A 17,230-nucleotide genomic window follows, 5' to 3' on the forward strand; every position below is an offset into this window, starting at 1 on the left:
AAAAATTGACTGCACTTCCTTCTCCCTCTCAGATTCATGTGTAGTAGAAAAATATAGTTTGTAAAACTGTCCTGGACATTTACTTATAGAACTGGTAAAAGACAGAATGAGAAAATGAAGGCAGAGATCCTTGCCTTTACCCCTAGAGAAAAATATTCCAAGAAGAAAGAACATATTGAAGTACTCTTTCTTATATTATTTTTCTGATATGTAGGAAAACTCCGTCAGTAGTTTGAAATACATTCTAACTTTAGTTTAATCTTCTATTTCAGTTCTGTCATTCTGGTCTTTTAAAACAGTGATTATATGTTTTGTTTGTTTGTTTGTTATTGTTTTTTGAGTGACCAGAACCAACAGACAAAGAGTGTCAAAATTTAAATACATAAAAGTAGGGATTAATTTTGGCAATGTAAATATTTATTATATGTATGAACACAGAATCATTCAATTTTAAATCAGTTTACATATAATTATTTTTAAAACATTAAAACCCATAGATAGAGTTAGAATTAAGAAATCAACTGAATTGATGCCTATAGGTGCTAGACATCTTCAATATTTAATGGTAACTTTCCAAGAGGTTGATTGATTTTTATACAGTTTGGGATATAACTAAGGGTTCTATGATATGCATAAAGGCTTATTTGTAATATGGAAGACTAGACACCACCCAGTATAATATTTCCAAAGGGTATTATCTTCCATATTTGTATGCATTTCAATGAAATTTGTTCTGTTGGTAGAAATTCCATTTTTATACAGAATAAATCTAACATTAGCCTAAAATGATATGCTACCTTTATATAAATCAGAATATTGGCATAACAAAAATCTTACCTAATAATAAACAATCATGTAAATTGATCATACCTCTGCTATGCCCACAGCCAATCAGAGTGAGTATTCAAATTAACCAATAAATATGGCAGGCTAATTTGCATATGCATTCATGGAGAGGCTGGGAGGGGTGGTATGCCTGCTATGAGGGGTGGGGGGTGGCAAAGGGAACTACATGAGCAGTGCTGTGGATAGAAGCAAGGACTTGCTCTCTTCTGGGCGGGCCAGGAGCAGGGACTTGCTGGGCTGGGAGTGAAGCCAGGGGAAGGAAAGCCTATTCTTGCATAAATATCATGCAGTGGGCCTCTAGTACTAATATAAAAGTTATTTATAAAAATGTAATCTGAGCTAATATAGAACTTTTCTTTTTATATATAAACAGGAGTGAATTTGCTGTTGGGAACCAGATCTAATCTGTATCTTATGGACAGAAGTGGAAAGGCAGATATTACAACACTTATAAAACGAAGACCATTTCGTCAGATCCAAGTTGTAGAGCCACTCAATTTGCTGATTACTATCTCGGGTTTGTTTAAGAACTAAAATTAGCTGAGTAATTATACAGATTAATTAGGTTTCAAACTGGGCTAATGTATTTCTCAGGAGAAGGTGTTCATAGGAAAGAACTTTAAATATCACATTTATTTGGGACACCAGACTTTCCAACTAGTGTTTTGTTTTTTTTAACCTATTTATAATTTAAACTAACTTCTGATTTTCCTTTGGTATCTGTATATTTGATTGCAACACACTTAACCTAGGTCAATTATAAGAAAAGCCATGTGTTTTATTAATTATTTTAGAGCAAGATGAGGAGAGAGGAAGGGAGAGAGAGAGAGAGAGAGAGAAAGAGAGAGAGAGAGAGAGAGAGAGAGAGAGAGAGAGAGAGAGAGAGAGAGAGAGAGGCATCAATGTAAGAGATTGCAATGTAAATATCTATGTTTTCTGGTGGTCTTAGGCTCTTCAGCAATAGTTCTCAACCTGTGAATCGTGACCCACAGGTTGAGAACCGCTGCTGTAGAGCCTAAGACCATCAGAAAACACATGTATTTACATTACAATTCATAACAGTAGCAAAATTACAGTTATGAAGTAGCAATGAAAGTAATTTTATGGTTGGGGGTCACCACAACATGAGGAACTGTATTATAGGGTTGTGGCATTAGGAAGGTTGAGAACCAGTGCTCTAAGGCCTCTCCACTCTTTCCATATAGTAGTTAAATTTCTTAGCTTTGGTCAGTCTGAGCTTGAACCTTTAAATATGAGAGACCAAGTATTTGGATGTTAGTAATGTTAGCATTAAAATTGACTATAGGCCAAAGATGGTAGACAAAAGGATACAAATTTTTAAAAAATGGTTTGAGGGTAGAATAAATTGATGTTAAATACAGTCATTTAGATATATATATGTACTCCCAGTCTATACCTAATAGCTGTATTGTACATTGATTAATGTTTATCTATATTCTTAAATATTAACTTTGCTTCAAGTTTTAGTAAGAGAAAAAATCCTCTATAAATGCTAAAACTTCACAATTTTTATCATGTTATACAGTCATCCATTTATAACTTCTTGATGTACATAAAAGCAGCATTTAGCAACATTTGTAAGTACTTGGGTGGCTGGAAAACACAGTGCTTTACTTTCTATTCAACTTTCTCTAACCTAAATGTGCCTTTTTTAATGCTTAATATTTTTTCAAATGTGGATTATTTTTGCCTCAGATAGTATAGAGAACATCAGTGTATAAATATGCCTGATAGTTTAGGGCACACATTTATTTTATATTTAAGAATAGAATGGCAACAGACATGGATGTCTGAATTCTAACACTACTTTTTAAAGTATCACATAAAGCTATATTTAAGATTTATCTCATAAATAAGAATCATATTATTGGGCCTAGAAATATTTTAATCATAAACCCTAAAATGAATATAAAGTCACTAAAAAAAAACATGAAATTTTAATGGCCAAGTTTTCCTGAAGGAATTATAAAATGTTGATGGGATTTATAATTAGAAAATTAATATTAAAGATAAATTGGGTTGAGAAAAAAATAATAAAACCATTCAACTATTTTTTAAGTATGCCAAAATGTAAGAGCACAAAGAGATCCATCCTACTGTCCCTGAATGTCTAACAGTGAATATTTCGGCATTCTCTCATTCATACCCAACACCAAGGACAGTTTCTCTATCTTTGAATTCTAGAAGGATCATGACTTAGATGAAAGCCAAGATACAAATGAATGGATGGTAATTATGTTGCCTGCACAGTGTCAAGCTTAACCTGCCCCAAAGAAATATTTCACATTCACTTCAGACAGGCACATAGGTAGCTGGTAGACACTTTTACTATCTTTTGGAAGTGAGAAACATTGCTATCACATTTACAAACTCTGAAGGGAAGACTGATGCAACTTTTTTTAAAAGTGTTTTTTACCTTAATGAAAATATTTGGCTACAAAGGCAAAATGCCTTTACTTTTTTATTTTTTTAGTATATAAAGAAACTAGATTGAAACACTGCATTGTATTTTAATGTCAGGCCATAAAAACAGACTTCGGGTGTATCATCTGACCTGGCTGAGGAACAAGATTTTGAATGATGATCCAGAAAGTAAAAGAAGACAAGTGGAAATGCTAAAGACAGAGGAAGCCTGCAAAGCTATCGATAAGTTGACAGGCTGTGAACACTTCAGTGTTCGTAAGTCCCATTTCATATTTACTATAGGTATACAAATTTTGATTCCCTTCACTTGGTGAAGTACATTGTTATAAAAGGCAGAGAAAGGACAAAGTTTCAATTTCATATACAAAAATGAGTGAATTTCATTGCCACATTTTCCAGAGTTTTTATGCCACAATTATGGCTATTATTGAAAAAATATATATAAATTGACTGAAATAGCTATTGAAGTTAAATTTGGTTTACTTTCTCACCTTACTTTTCTTCTCAGTCACTTTATTCCATATAAACTATTATTTTCCTGTTTCTACATAACTTCAACTATATAATGCTTTTGTGTTTCTTCAAAAACACACAAGATTATTTATGTGACACTTTCCTCTAATAGAATAAAATAGAGTCATATAATAATTCCTTTTATTTTTAACTAGAGGCCCGGGTAATGAAATTTGTGCATGGGAGGGGGGTGTCCCTCAGCTCAGCCTGCATCCTCTACAATCTGGCACTCCTAGGAGGGTATCCAACTTCCAGAATGGGTCCTAAACTGGCAGCCAGACATCCCTCTCACAATCTGGGACCACTGGCTCCCAACCACTCGGCTGCCTGATTGCCCCTAACCACTTCTGCTTGCCAGCTGATCACCTCCTAACTGCTCCCCTGCCACCATCTGCCCTCCACTGCTGACCTGATCACCCATAACCACCCTCCCCTGCCACCATCCACCTTCTCCTCCAGGCCCCGCCTCCACTGTGTGCACAGCTATATTGTGGTGGCCATCTTTGTGGCAGCCCTCTTGTAGCGACCCTCTTGTGGTGGCCATCTTGTGGTGGCCATCTTTGTGGTGTCCATCTTGTGATGACATCACATTTGAGGGCCACCTAGGCTTTTATTCGTATAGATTAGCAAATCCCTTTTAACACTGATGAGGAAAATTTACAATAAGTCAAAAGAAAAAGTCTCCTATGGTCTGCTCACTCTTGCTCCCACTACTGAGATTCATGAATATGATTGCTAAATATTTCCTGTCTGATTAGAATGTTTTCATATCCCTGCCTCTTCAAAATCATTCACTTTGAACGGAGTAACAACGCCAGGGTCTCAGAATCCTACTCTCAATCTGTCAACAACTGGGAAGTAATATTACCTCATTTTGTTCTGTTTCTAAAGCAAATTTCCTCCACTCTCAGCCTTAATTTCCTTTTTTCCTCTTCACTAATTCCCCTTTAGGCAGAACTAGTGACCTAAGTAAGAGAAAGGTGGAATCACCTAGTATGAGTTGCATCAGAATATTTCTATCCTGACTAACCATTTCTGCTCCACATATAAAGAGGTTTTCCCATAATAGATTTATATATGTGTGTACATATGTACACATACCTCATTGAATAGAGAAATGAGTATCTGAATTGGGCATTAAATAAATACATTACTTTCTTCTAGTTTTATCTTTTTTAATGTTTTTTAAAATTTATTTCAGAGAGAGAAAGGGAAAGGGAAAGAGGAATAGGAGCATCAATGATAATAGAGAATCATTGATAAACTGCCTCCTGCATGCTCCTGACTAGGGATTGAGCCCACAACCCAGGCATGTGCCCTGACCAGAATCAATGTGTGACCTCCTGGTTTGTGTGTCAGTGCTCAACCACTGAGCCACACTAACCGGGCTCTTCTAGTTTTATGTATCACTACTTTTCTTCAGAGTATATTATGTAAATTTTGTAGCCAGAGGTGAATGACATCCCCCAATGTTAACCCAGGAGTTTACATTGAACTGCTTACTACCAACTAGTAAATATTTTAGTTCAATAAGAGTTTCCCAACTGTAATGGCTCAGTGGTTGAATGCCAATCTGTGAACCATAAGGTTGAAGTTTGATTCCAGATCAGGGCACATGCCAAGTTGTGGGTTTGATCCCCATTGTGTGGTATGCAGGAGGCAACAGATCGATGATTCTCTTTCATCATTGATGTTTTACCTACATCTTTCTTCCTCTCTGAAATCAATAAAAATATATTTGTTCTTTTAAAAAAAGAGAGAGTTAACCAACCATCTTGCAAATATGGGCTCTTGGTAAGCAGAAGGACTAGCTAAGTCTAGTTTTTTTCTGGCTGATCTCATTCCAACCCATCCCAGTTCTTATAAAAATCAAAAACATTTGACCTACTAACAGACTAGCAGATGGAACACTAGGTTTCTTTTGCTTGTTGCGAGTTATTAATCATACTTATTGACCATCTTGGGAGCAGTGCAAAAGAAAAAGAATGAGAGAGAGAGAGAGAGAGAGAGAGAGAGAGAGAGAGAGAGAGACAGAGAGAGAGACCTTATATTATATATTGGTCTCAGATGAAGTCTGGCTAGAGAGGACAGAAGTAATATCACTGCCAAGAGCATAAAGTAAAAATCCAACAGGTAGGAAAACATATCCTACAAGAGTACAAGAGCCAAAAGGTCTAGCTGAGAACAAGCATATATTTTTTCTATATTTATTCTTTTAAAAAAGCTATTGAAATAATTCATATACCATAAAGTGTACCTATTTAAAAGTATATAATTTTAGTATACTTATAGAGTTGTGTAATAACCATCTCTGTAATCTAATTTTCATTGTCCACCCCAAATAAAACCCCATAGTCATTAGCAACCTCTCCACATTCAAATAGTCTTACATTCACATTATTCTCCTCACAATCCTAGGTAATGTTGCCTGATGGTTTTTGGCTCATTACCTTTTTTGGATGCAGTGAAAACAGGAACCTTTATTCAGTGCATACAGCCAATTGTGTTAAGTTATGGCTAGCACAGCTGTGGAACAGCTCAATTGTATTACAGCTCAATTATGAAGCAGAATGGCTGTGAAACAGCAAGGCTGTGAGGAGGCCTTGGGGAGAGGCACTGAGCAATATAGCCCTGGGAGGGACAGCCCTCGGGCTAGTTCCCTCTCAGGCTAGACAGATCTACTCTAGTCTGGTCTGCTCCACCTTGTTTTAGGTGTTTCAGCTCCTAAGAGAAATGTGATCTTCAACTTTCAATGAAAAGTGAAAGTGCACTATACAAAGGAGGGCTGACTTATATAGACAGAAGTCTCCACACCTGGTCCAAGATTTGCCCATCCACATGCAAATTAGCACTTAAAATCCTATCAGTTTGGGCCCAAAAGCAATGTCCTGATTGGTCATCTGGGCCCACTCTGAGTGGTTTGTGAAAATGCTAATATGGATATAGCTGTGCAACTCCAATTGGATGGAGAAAGCCTCAGTCGTATTCAATGAAATACAAATTCCATAAATTCCTTTATAAGGGCTGGCTCAGCTGTTAGGAACACACTGCAGTTAGGCAGTTCATTGTAGGCTTCTTCCTGAAGGGCAGTTTGTGTGGAATACTCTTATTTAGAAAGAGCTACTAGACTCTTTTAAATTTGAGCCAAGTTAGCCACTAGGAGCCTTTCTTCGTAGGTATCTTCTTTCTCAGGGTTCACATTAACCACTTATCTACTTTATTTTGCTATAAATTTGTCTATTTGGACAACTTATTTAAATACAACCATACATTATGTGTTTGTTTGTTTTTATTTGTTTGTTTTGGTTTTTTTTTGTGAGAGGCTTCTGTAACTTATATTTTCAAGGTTCATTCATCCTGTTGGTACGTTGTTGTGTGTGTTGTTTTTTTTCTTTCTTTTTCTGTTTAATCGCTTATTCCACGTATTTCAATTCAGAAAAATCTATTTTGCTTTTTGTATTCAAAATTTTAGCATTCCATTTGAGAACTTTGCCATTCATTATGATTTATTTTTATTCTTTTTAAAGTCCTTTTATGTGTTGCTCATCTTTTAGCATGCATTCTATAGCGAGTGTGAGGCAAAAGTAGGTTTATAGTTGTATGCAGAGTTTATTGTTGTACTATTAATTATTAGTAATTGTATTATTTTCCATAGCAACAACTTTAAAGATACTTTAACCCCACTCTTTTGTATGTGGATATTCAATTCTCCCAGTACCATTTATTGAAAAGTCTATTCTTTTCTAATCAAATGGTCTTGACATCATTGGCCAAAGGTGTATTGATTTATTTGTAGATTCCCAATAATTCTACATTGATCTATATGCCTATCTTTATGCCAGTACTACGTTGTTTTAATTAGTGTAGCTTGTAGTAAGTTTTGAAATTGGGAAGTATGAGTTCCCAAACATTTTTTCTTTTCTTTTCTTTTTTTTTTTAATAAATCTTCATTGTTCATATTATTACAAATGTTCCTCATTTTTCTCCCCTCCATTGCTCCCCTCCACCAGGTTCCCACCTCACCCTCTGTCCTTTCCCCACCTCCCATTGTCCTCATCCATAGGTGTACAGTTTATGTTCAGTCTCTTCCCACACCCCCAACTCCCCTTTTCCCTGAGAATCATCAGTTCACTCCCCTTCCATACCTCTGATTCTATTATATTCACCAGTTAATATTGTTCATCATTTTTTTTAATTCCCTTGGTTTTTAGATTCACTTATTGATAGTTATCTATTTGTTGTTCATAATTTTTATCTTTATTTTCTTCCTCTTCCTAAAGAACCCCCTTCAGCAATTCATATAATTCTGGTTTGGCGGTGATGAACTCCTTTAGCTTTTTTTTTTTTATTAATGAAGCTCTTTATCCGGCCTTTGATTCTGAGTGATAGCTTTGCTGGGTAGATTATTTTTGGCTGTAGGTTCTTGCTATTCATCACCTTGAATATTTCTTGCCATTCCCATCTGGCCTGCATGGTTTCTGTTGAGAAATCAGCTGACAATCTTATGGGTGCTCCTTTATAGGTAACTATCTGCTTTTCTCTTGCTGCTTTTAATATTCTCTCTTTGTCTTTTGCTCTTGAGATTTTAATTATGATGTGTCTTGGTGTGGTCCTCTTTGGATTCCTTTTGTTTAGGGTTCTGTGCGCTTCCTGGACTTGTAAGTCTAATTCTTTCATCAGGTGGGGGAAGTTTTCTGTCACTATTTCTTTCAGTATGTTTTCGGTATCTTGCTCTCTCTCTTCTTCTGGGACCCCCATAATTCTGATGTTGGTTCCCTTGAAGTTGTCCCAGAGGTTTCTTACATTATCTTCAACTTTCTGGATTCTCTTGTCTTCTTCTTCTTCTTCTTTTTTTTTTTTTTAATATATTTTATTGATTTTTGTACAGAGAGGAAGGGAGAGGGATAGAGAGTTAGAAACATCAATGAGAGAGAGTCATCGATCAACTGCCTCCTGCCCACCGCCTACCGGGGACATGCCCGCAACCAAAGCACATGCCCTTGACCGGAATCGAACCCGGGACCCTTTAGTCCCCAAGCCGATGCTCTATCCATCGAACCAAACCGGTTTCAGCTTGTCTTCTTGTTTCTGTGGAGGAGTGTCTTCTGGCTCTTTATGTTCCAAATCTTTGACTTGATTCTTGTGATCTTCCATTCTGTTTTTAGGACTCTCTATAATATATTTTTTTTTTATTTCAGACAATGTATTCTTTATTTCTTGTTGATCCCTTATTATTTTTTGTTGATCCCTTATTATTTCTAGTTGATCCCTTTTCATATCCTCATAGATCTCGTTTATTTTATCAGCCTTTTCTAGGAAATTCTTGAAAAACCTTATAAGCGTGGTTTTAAGCTCTATATCCAGTCGCTTCTTGTCCTCCATTTCTTTCTTTTGTGATCTGTTTCCTTGTCTCGGCATTTTCGCAGCTTCCCTGAGTTGGTAGCCTTAAAAGTCTCTGTGTTCAGCTTGGATGGGGCGCAGTTTCAGGGTGGAGCCTACAGCCTTGGCTTCCATCAGCCCTATGATGCTCCTGAGTCTCAGTGTTCCTCAGTGTCCTTTGATACGCACTGCAAGAACCTCTGAGAGAAAGGTTCCCTCGAGTTTCGCCCACTACCAAACAGTCTAGGCTCTCTTCCAATGAGCCCGGAACTGGGGTTCAGTTCAGTTGGAAGTGGGATTGGAAGTGGGGTTCAGAGCAGTCTGGAGCTTTTGTCTCCTTTCTGCTAGGGCAATCCAGAGGCACAGTCAACTGTCTGTTCTCTGCTTGCAATGTGCGCACCTCCGGGACTTCCTTTCGCAGCTCCCCTGGGTTTCTGCCTACAGCCCAGGCTCCCTCTGTATGAGCCTGGGTCCCCACGGTCTGGCCTAGAGCTGGGGTTCAGTTCTGTCGGATCTGGTGTTCAGCACAGTTCGGAGCTTTTATCTCCTTCCCGCTAGGGAACACCAGCCAGGAACTCAGCCTTCCCCTCCTCTCTGGCTCTGTCCTCTCTGCGCGCGCAACGTGTCTCTGTACCTTATGCTTTTACAGCTCCTCTGATTTTCCTTCTGGTTTTCTCTTTCCTTCTCATTGTAGAATTTCCAGTCAGTCGACTTTCCTGTAGTTCTGGGTAATGTCCATTTTGTATTTTAGTTGTATTTTATTGAAATTGTTGTGTGAGGCTGCAGTTACCTAGGTGTTTACCTATGCCACCATCTTGGATTCTCCCCTTTTTTTCTTTATCAAGATTGTTTTGGCTATGTGGGCCTCTTTCAATTCCATGTGAATTTTAGAACCAGCATTAGCATTTCTGCATAAAAAGTCATTAGGATCTCAATTGCATTTAATATGTAGATCACTTTGGGGATTTTTACCCTCTTAACAATATTAAGTCTACCCATGCATAAACAAAAGAAGTCTTCCTGTTTATTTGGGGCTTCTTTAATTTCTTTGAACACTGTTTTGTAGTTTGTAGTGTACAATATAGAGCGCTTTTGAAGGCTAATGCTTACACTCCATTAAATAACACAATGATTTTGTTGCCTTGATGGGGGGAACAACAAATTGTAGCCAGATAACTTTTCTAAAAATATATGATCTGTGATCTTACATTGTGGCTTTAACATTTTCAATAACAAATATAAATATTTACTTGAGTGTTCTTATTAACTCTGTGGCATTATTACTTCTTTGTATTTTATCATTGTAGTCCAACATGAAGAAACAACATATATTGCAATTGCTTTGAAATCATCAATTCACCTTTATGCATGGGCACCAAAGTCCTTTGATGAAAGCACTGCTATTAAAGTGAGTGGTAACCTTTTCCTTTGATAATGTTTTTCTTTTGAAAAAATGTAAATCGAAAAAATATTTTAGAATATAGTAGCAGAAATATATACAATTCTTTTAGTTATTTTAATTTGTATATACCATGTCAATCATTATCATTTAACTATTTTTAGACAATTCACAGGCACCAAAGCAAAGGGAAGTGGAGGGAAATCCCTGATACACCCCGTTAGAGGAACTCACCACCATCTCATCACTCCCAATTTCCTGTAGTCACATAAAGACCTTCTCTTCTAGAGCCCCAACACAGACTTTGTAGGTCATCCCAATGACTTGAAATGGAGAAAGTCCCTGTCCAATTTTAGTGGAGGGTGGAGAGAAAATGGAGGAGAAGAAAAGGCTTGGCAATATTAGAGGTTGGAATCCAATGGTAAAGTGATAGAGGAAGAGAAAGCCTTTACTTTAATTACCAGGGCTACAATAGCTACGGATGGGAAGAGAAAGGTGGGTCTATATGCCTTTCAGGCTGAAACTCATTTCTCTCTAGAACTATTGCAATGAATGGTGTTTAGGCTTATTTTGACCACCAGTCCTATATCTATTTTTATATGATTTAACTGAACTTCTATAGATTAGTCTCTTTGTTTGTTTGTTTGTTTGTTTGTTTGTTTTTATTGACTAAGGTATTACATATGTATCCTTACCTCCCATTGTCCCCTAACCCCCCACACTCATGCCCTAAGGTAACCGTTTTGGATCCCAAATAATTAGGTTGCAGATGAGTTTTTAATCTAATCTTATAAACTGGGGACTCCTTTTATATATATTGTCTTTTTATTCTATCTCCAGAATTCTACTTAAATAGGATTATTTTATACTTAGTCCATAGTATTGAGGACTGATTAATAAATTAACAGTATTATATAAAGTCTTAATCTAGGGTGTATATCAGAATTGGCTGACGCATTTCCTAAAAGTTTAGATTTCAGACTCAACCTCAGGTTAATTAGTATGTCTAAAGTGGGGTCTGGAAATCTATATATTTAGCAAATGTTCCAGATATATTTGAACAAGTTGGTCCATCTACAATTTTTTTACAGAGTGCTGGTAAGAACATATCATAATAGACCTTATCCAGGTATTTATGAAATACTTTTGTATATTAGGTCAGGATCTCTTCACATGATATATTTTATAGGACAAAACTTGTCACAAATCACATCTATACAATAAAGATAAGCTAATTTTATGACTGCTCCTCAATGTATATTTGCAAAATAAATATATTATTTTATGAGTAATATATAATACTATACAGATAGTCTGGGCCTGCCCTTCCAGAGTCACATCCCTGATCTGATCTCCCTAAATTGGGCTTTGGTTCGGCTGTCAGTACTTAGATACGGGTTTGTTTTTGGGTGTCTGCTGATTGGTTAGAGCTGCCTGGTATGGATCTGGAAAGCAAAGAAGATAAGTACCAACAGTCTGTCTGGCCTGATACACAGTTCCTAGTTCAAGTCCTCATTCCAATGCTTCAACCTGAATCCTGTGGTGCCAGTCCTCCACTGTGACCTGAACTTGGTGATGAATCTAGTTTGGCTTTTTATTTCATTGAACTAGCAACCATAGGAGGCTAGAGTACATCCAATTTATGATAGGTTTACATGTCTGGCCTTTTTCATTCCCTATCAAGTCTGCATTGATCAATCAGCAGACTCCAAAGAAGACTACATGTCCTATGAAGCCTGTACGAATTCTGGCAAAAATATTGTACAAGCAGCTGATCCAGCGAACCATTTTAAGAGACCAGATGAGCTGCTTCATTTGCTGAAGCTCAAGGCAAGGAATTTAAAGACAGCAAACAGAGTGCAGAGTCATGCAAGTCTCTTACGATTATTAAAGATTTGACCTTCAAAGGGAAACTCAATATTTAAGATCTAAATATAATTATGTTCTTATTGTAGTACCAGATCTATTAAAAGTTACAATACATAGTTCTCTAAATACATCATGTAATTTTATTTTTACAATCACCTGTTTTTTATAAACCTGTTAAGCAAAGGGCAAGGGAATTTTGCCTTAGAGTGTCATTTTTGGCCTTTTGGCCATATTTGCTTTTGTATCTCCAGGTATTTCCAACACTTGGTCATAAGCCAGTTACAGTTGACCTGGCTATTGGTTCTGAAAAAAGGCTAAAGATTTTCTTCAGCTCAGCAAATGGATATCACATTATTGATGCAGAATCTGAGGTTATGTCTGATGTGAACCTGCCAAATAACGTAAGATCCTTGAAAAGTATTGTTTATCACAATTTGAGTTTTTCACAACTGTCAAACTCTTAAAGGAATAAAAATATGATTATCAATATCTATACTGGAATTGAAACCCCCAAAGGTAAGTATAGAGTGCCAGGAAATAATAATGTATAAACAAAAATCACTGATTGTTTCTTAGTCCAGATAACTATATCTGTTCTGTAGACAAATAGTGTTTGTCTAGCACAATGTTTTTTTTATCTGTTTGTTTTTTAATGAATAGAGTTTACACTTAAAAAATTGGACTTTTATTGATAAACCAAGAAATCTGACTACATTAAACCCACATAACTATCTAATCATTATCAATTGGAAAATATTTGTGCCTGCCTCCTTTTATATGGAATAAATGCTATACATTATCCATTTATCTTTATATATTTATAATAACTGGCATATGAGTTTGCATTCCTTCAGTCTTTCTGCAACCCATAATGCACTAAAAGATTCTCTAAAACATACACCACCAGTATTGCAATATTATTATGTATATCACCCTTCTTTATTCAGATTATAGTACTTTAACTATGATATATAAAAATTATCATAAAAATCTCTCTTGTAGCATCAATTATAGTTAAAATTTCTGATCAAATGATTAAGCATTTTAAAAGCTAATTAACCTCAACTCTTAAATAATTGTAAATAATAAAAATATGACACATCAAAGAAATGGGAAGTTGTAAAAACACTATATTCATTATTTACATAAAAATCTGGAACATAACGTAATACCTCTTCATAAGCATGCCATACAAAATATAATTACGTTGTGTCTCAAATTTGTTGATAGCAATGATATTTTTCCTATTTGAAAAGGAAGGGCTGAACCAACAAATCTGCTTCACCTTTTCTTAATTCACCAGTTTGTCAACAAGTAAAATTTTAGCAATTTAACATTATACAAAAGTTCAAGAAAATACTTTCTGTACTTTTAAATCACTGTAGTAATCGATATTTTGCATAATATTCAGGATTATTTCATACATCTCTAACAAATTACATAAATCATTAGTAGAGACATTTTTTAAGTTTGGTCATATGAACAATATAATTAACTGATCACTTAGTAGTTTTCTATGATTATATAGAAATCACCCTGATTATAATATGGAAATGCTGAATCAAGCCATGCCAAAGTCACTTAAATATCAGTGCAAGTTCATTTTTATTTAAATATTATAGTATTCTTCGGTTGGGGTGTCTTCCATATCTTCCTGCATCTTATTTTTAAATGTCATGTCAGACAGTGTTATTTTGAAGCTAGTACAGTATTGAACATTGCAGCACTTGTCCAAGTTTATACTTACAGTATTTCAAAGAGTTCAAGAGATTAAACCCAAGTTACACTTGACTATTACACAAGGAGAATTATTTGCTTTTGAAAGCAATCAAGTAATTATTGTAAAAGCAAGGAGAGAAGATGAGTTTAAAAAAAAAAACCAAAAAACACTTTTCTGACCTAATTAGGATATCTCAAGTATATTAAAAAATAGTATTTTTAGCTGAGCACCCTAGTGTGTTGGCCCACTAAATGAGAAAGGTCTCTAATATAAGGTTGGGAGAGTGTTTTCTGAAACAGCATGTACTAAAAATAATATTTTTTCAACAGAGCTAGATTAAAAATGTTATAATGCTACAAGGAAGCCAGGTGTACTAAAGAATATGTGGTTACTTTAGGAACTATCTGAGAAGCAAGAAAACTACCTCTCGGCTGTCTGGATTTACAGCAGTCCACCTTTATTCTAAACAAATTTTCTTGAAGCAAACTTCTTTCTTGCATTTTCTTTTTCTCTCTTCCTTCATCTATTTTCTGATTCAATTGCTCATGCTAGTGCCCAGGGAACGCATAAAAATTGCTTTTCGACTCTGGGTCCCCATTTTGGTTTTAAGGATTGTTGTTGCTGAGACATGGCCTCAAGCACTTGGCCTGAGTACACTGGGTTTGGCAAGTATAATTTCTGAGCTTTCTTTCTTTAATTTTACTAATATGGATAAATGATAGAGGAATGTAATTGTTCATTTCTCAGGAAAATACTATCAACATGAAAATGTCTGTAGTTTGTGTAACTTTTCTCCCATTGTTTTATGCATCATGAAATTTAGAAAATCTTAGATAGTTCTGATCATTTGATATTGTCACCTAATACATCTCTGAATTTGTGTATTGAAGGAATTTAATATTTTATTAATTGGAACATAAATCCTACATTTTTGTGAAGGGAGGATGACATATTTCAAGCAGTGAAGAATATTATAAAATTGCCCCTTATAAACATTTTAAGTTCAAGCTATTTTTAAGTTATTTTTTTTCCGATTTGAATGAGTTGGTGTATAACCAGTTGTGTATTTTACTTGATTCATGCATTAATTACTAAAGTATTCATTAATGTCCTGAAATCCAACTCCATAACAAGTAACAATGATTCTATCATTATTCATAAAACTTTATGAAATTTCAATGAATTTCTGTGTGTTGGAAATAAATCTCTGCTTTTTTCAAAAACAGATTTTTCTTAAATATAAAGAAGAATATTAAATAGTGATGACTTTATGACATATGGAAGGTTCTTTTTGAGTATTGGATAACATGATGTTTAATATTGAGATAAAAATTTTTCTTCCTCCCTGCAATTTGAGTCCCCTTTTAATCTTTATTGCTCAACCAATCTGTATCAATTAAAATAGTAGTGATCAAATTTTGGACATATAAATCCTTATGAAACATAATTCCAGCCCCTGGAAATCATTATACCACAGAATATCATCATTTTACCTGATTCTTTGGGAATTGGCATGATGCTCACCTTCAATGCTGAAGCCCTTTCTATGGAAGCAAATGAACAACTCTTTAAGAAGATTCTTGAAGTGTGGAAAGATATACCAACTTCAGTAGGTAGGTATAAAATTTTTCCTCTTTCACATGATGCCATAGAAGCTTCCATTTTCTGATATATCACATTTATTCAAAGCACATAGAGTTAATTTGGGATACTGCATAGTTGTTCCCTTAGTGAAGTGATGTGTGTTTGTTATATGCTTAATAAATCTACAACCTATCACAAAGAGACTGATTTTGGCTTAATTGTTCATTTGCAATAATATTATAAGTAAAATAAAAAAGGAATTTCTTTATGCAATGATGTATAATTGTATTTTAACTCCTTTTGCTTGCAGATTTTACACAGATGTTGAAAATGTTTCATTCTATCACATTTACTTTGGGGTTTACCTTTTTCTGAGAATACTGACAAATAGTCATAAAAGAAGAGTAAAATGTTTCTATTTCATATAGCCAATAGTGTTCTGTTTATTGAGTAATAGTCTCATGAAGAATTAAATACAAACTGAATATGTGACATTTACAACAAGATAAATATGACTTACTGGAATGCCTATTAGGTACCACCCAGATGTCAAAGTAAAGAAAAGTGCCTTTTAATCTTCATCAGGCCAGGATATTTTTTTCTTGCTGACCAATACAGGACTACAGATCTGAAAAATATGAATAATTTGATATTTGTGCATATGTCTCTGAGACTACAGAGGTAATTCTAGATAGGAAACAGAATATATATGGACAGTGAAAATATTAGAGAGAATAGAATGGTCTGATGGAGAATAAATGTTCCTGGAAGGGGAAGAAGATTAAAGAAGCAAATGAAGAAGGAGAGAGGGGGAGAGAGAAAAAAGAGAGAAAGGTAGTTTGTCAATAGAGAAGCCAGAAGCTTCTGAAATCTCTATTAAACTGCTAAATGTGACCCTCATATGGCTATAAAGACCAATTTACAAGAACTGTTTTTTAATTGACTTTTTTTTTCCATTATGGGATGATAACACTTTGCATGGTGTCTGCAGATTCTTTTGTTTTTCATATATATTGTTAATGATTGTCTTGAAAATCTCCTCCAATTGCTTCAAACAGGTAAGAACTCACAGAGGGTTTAAAGCCATTTTAAGTGATGAAAGGTAAATGCTTACAATATAATTAATAGACCCAGGGCAAATGAAACTGAAAATAATGAACCTTTATCTAACCATTACACTGGTACTTTTTAATCAATTTGATAATCAGAAACTGAAATAAGAAAATTCCTTTCAGGAATGGAACAAACCTCTGGTATATATGCCATTAAGCAATCATAAGAATCAAAGGGTTCTTAAAAAGTCATCTGGTACAGCTCTTGTCCTTAAAACAGCTTCTGACCTAAAACAAAAAAGAAGCTTTAGTTGTTAGAATTTGAAAACCATCTCTTTATATGTAAAATAAATTATAAGAACATGATATATTGGTTTGTATACTAGGGGCATTTTGAGGGAAAACTACAGTACAATGCTGATA

The 17,230-nt window shown here is 35.1% G+C and overlaps 1 protein-coding gene across 1 annotated transcript in view; it reads left to right on the forward strand.

Annotated features, from left to right (window-relative positions):
- NRK (Nik related kinase) overlaps positions 1-17,230 on the forward strand; it is a 149,605-nt gene that overhangs the window by 125,886 nt on the left and 6,489 nt on the right. Inside the window, 5 exon segments of the mRNA XM_045570464.1 lie at positions 1,220-1,363; positions 3,388-3,546; positions 10,491-10,591; positions 12,703-12,852; positions 15,625-15,784. Coding sequence (XP_045426420.1) covers positions 1,220-1,363; positions 3,388-3,546; positions 10,491-10,591; positions 12,703-12,852; positions 15,625-15,784 — 714 coding nt within the window.

This window comes from Pipistrellus kuhlii, unplaced genomic scaffold (assembly GCF_014108245.1).
Source record: "Pipistrellus kuhlii isolate mPipKuh1 unplaced genomic scaffold, mPipKuh1.p scaffold_m20_p_33, whole genome shotgun sequence".
Taxonomy (NCBI): Eukaryota; Metazoa; Chordata; class Mammalia; order Chiroptera; family Vespertilionidae; genus Pipistrellus; species Pipistrellus kuhlii.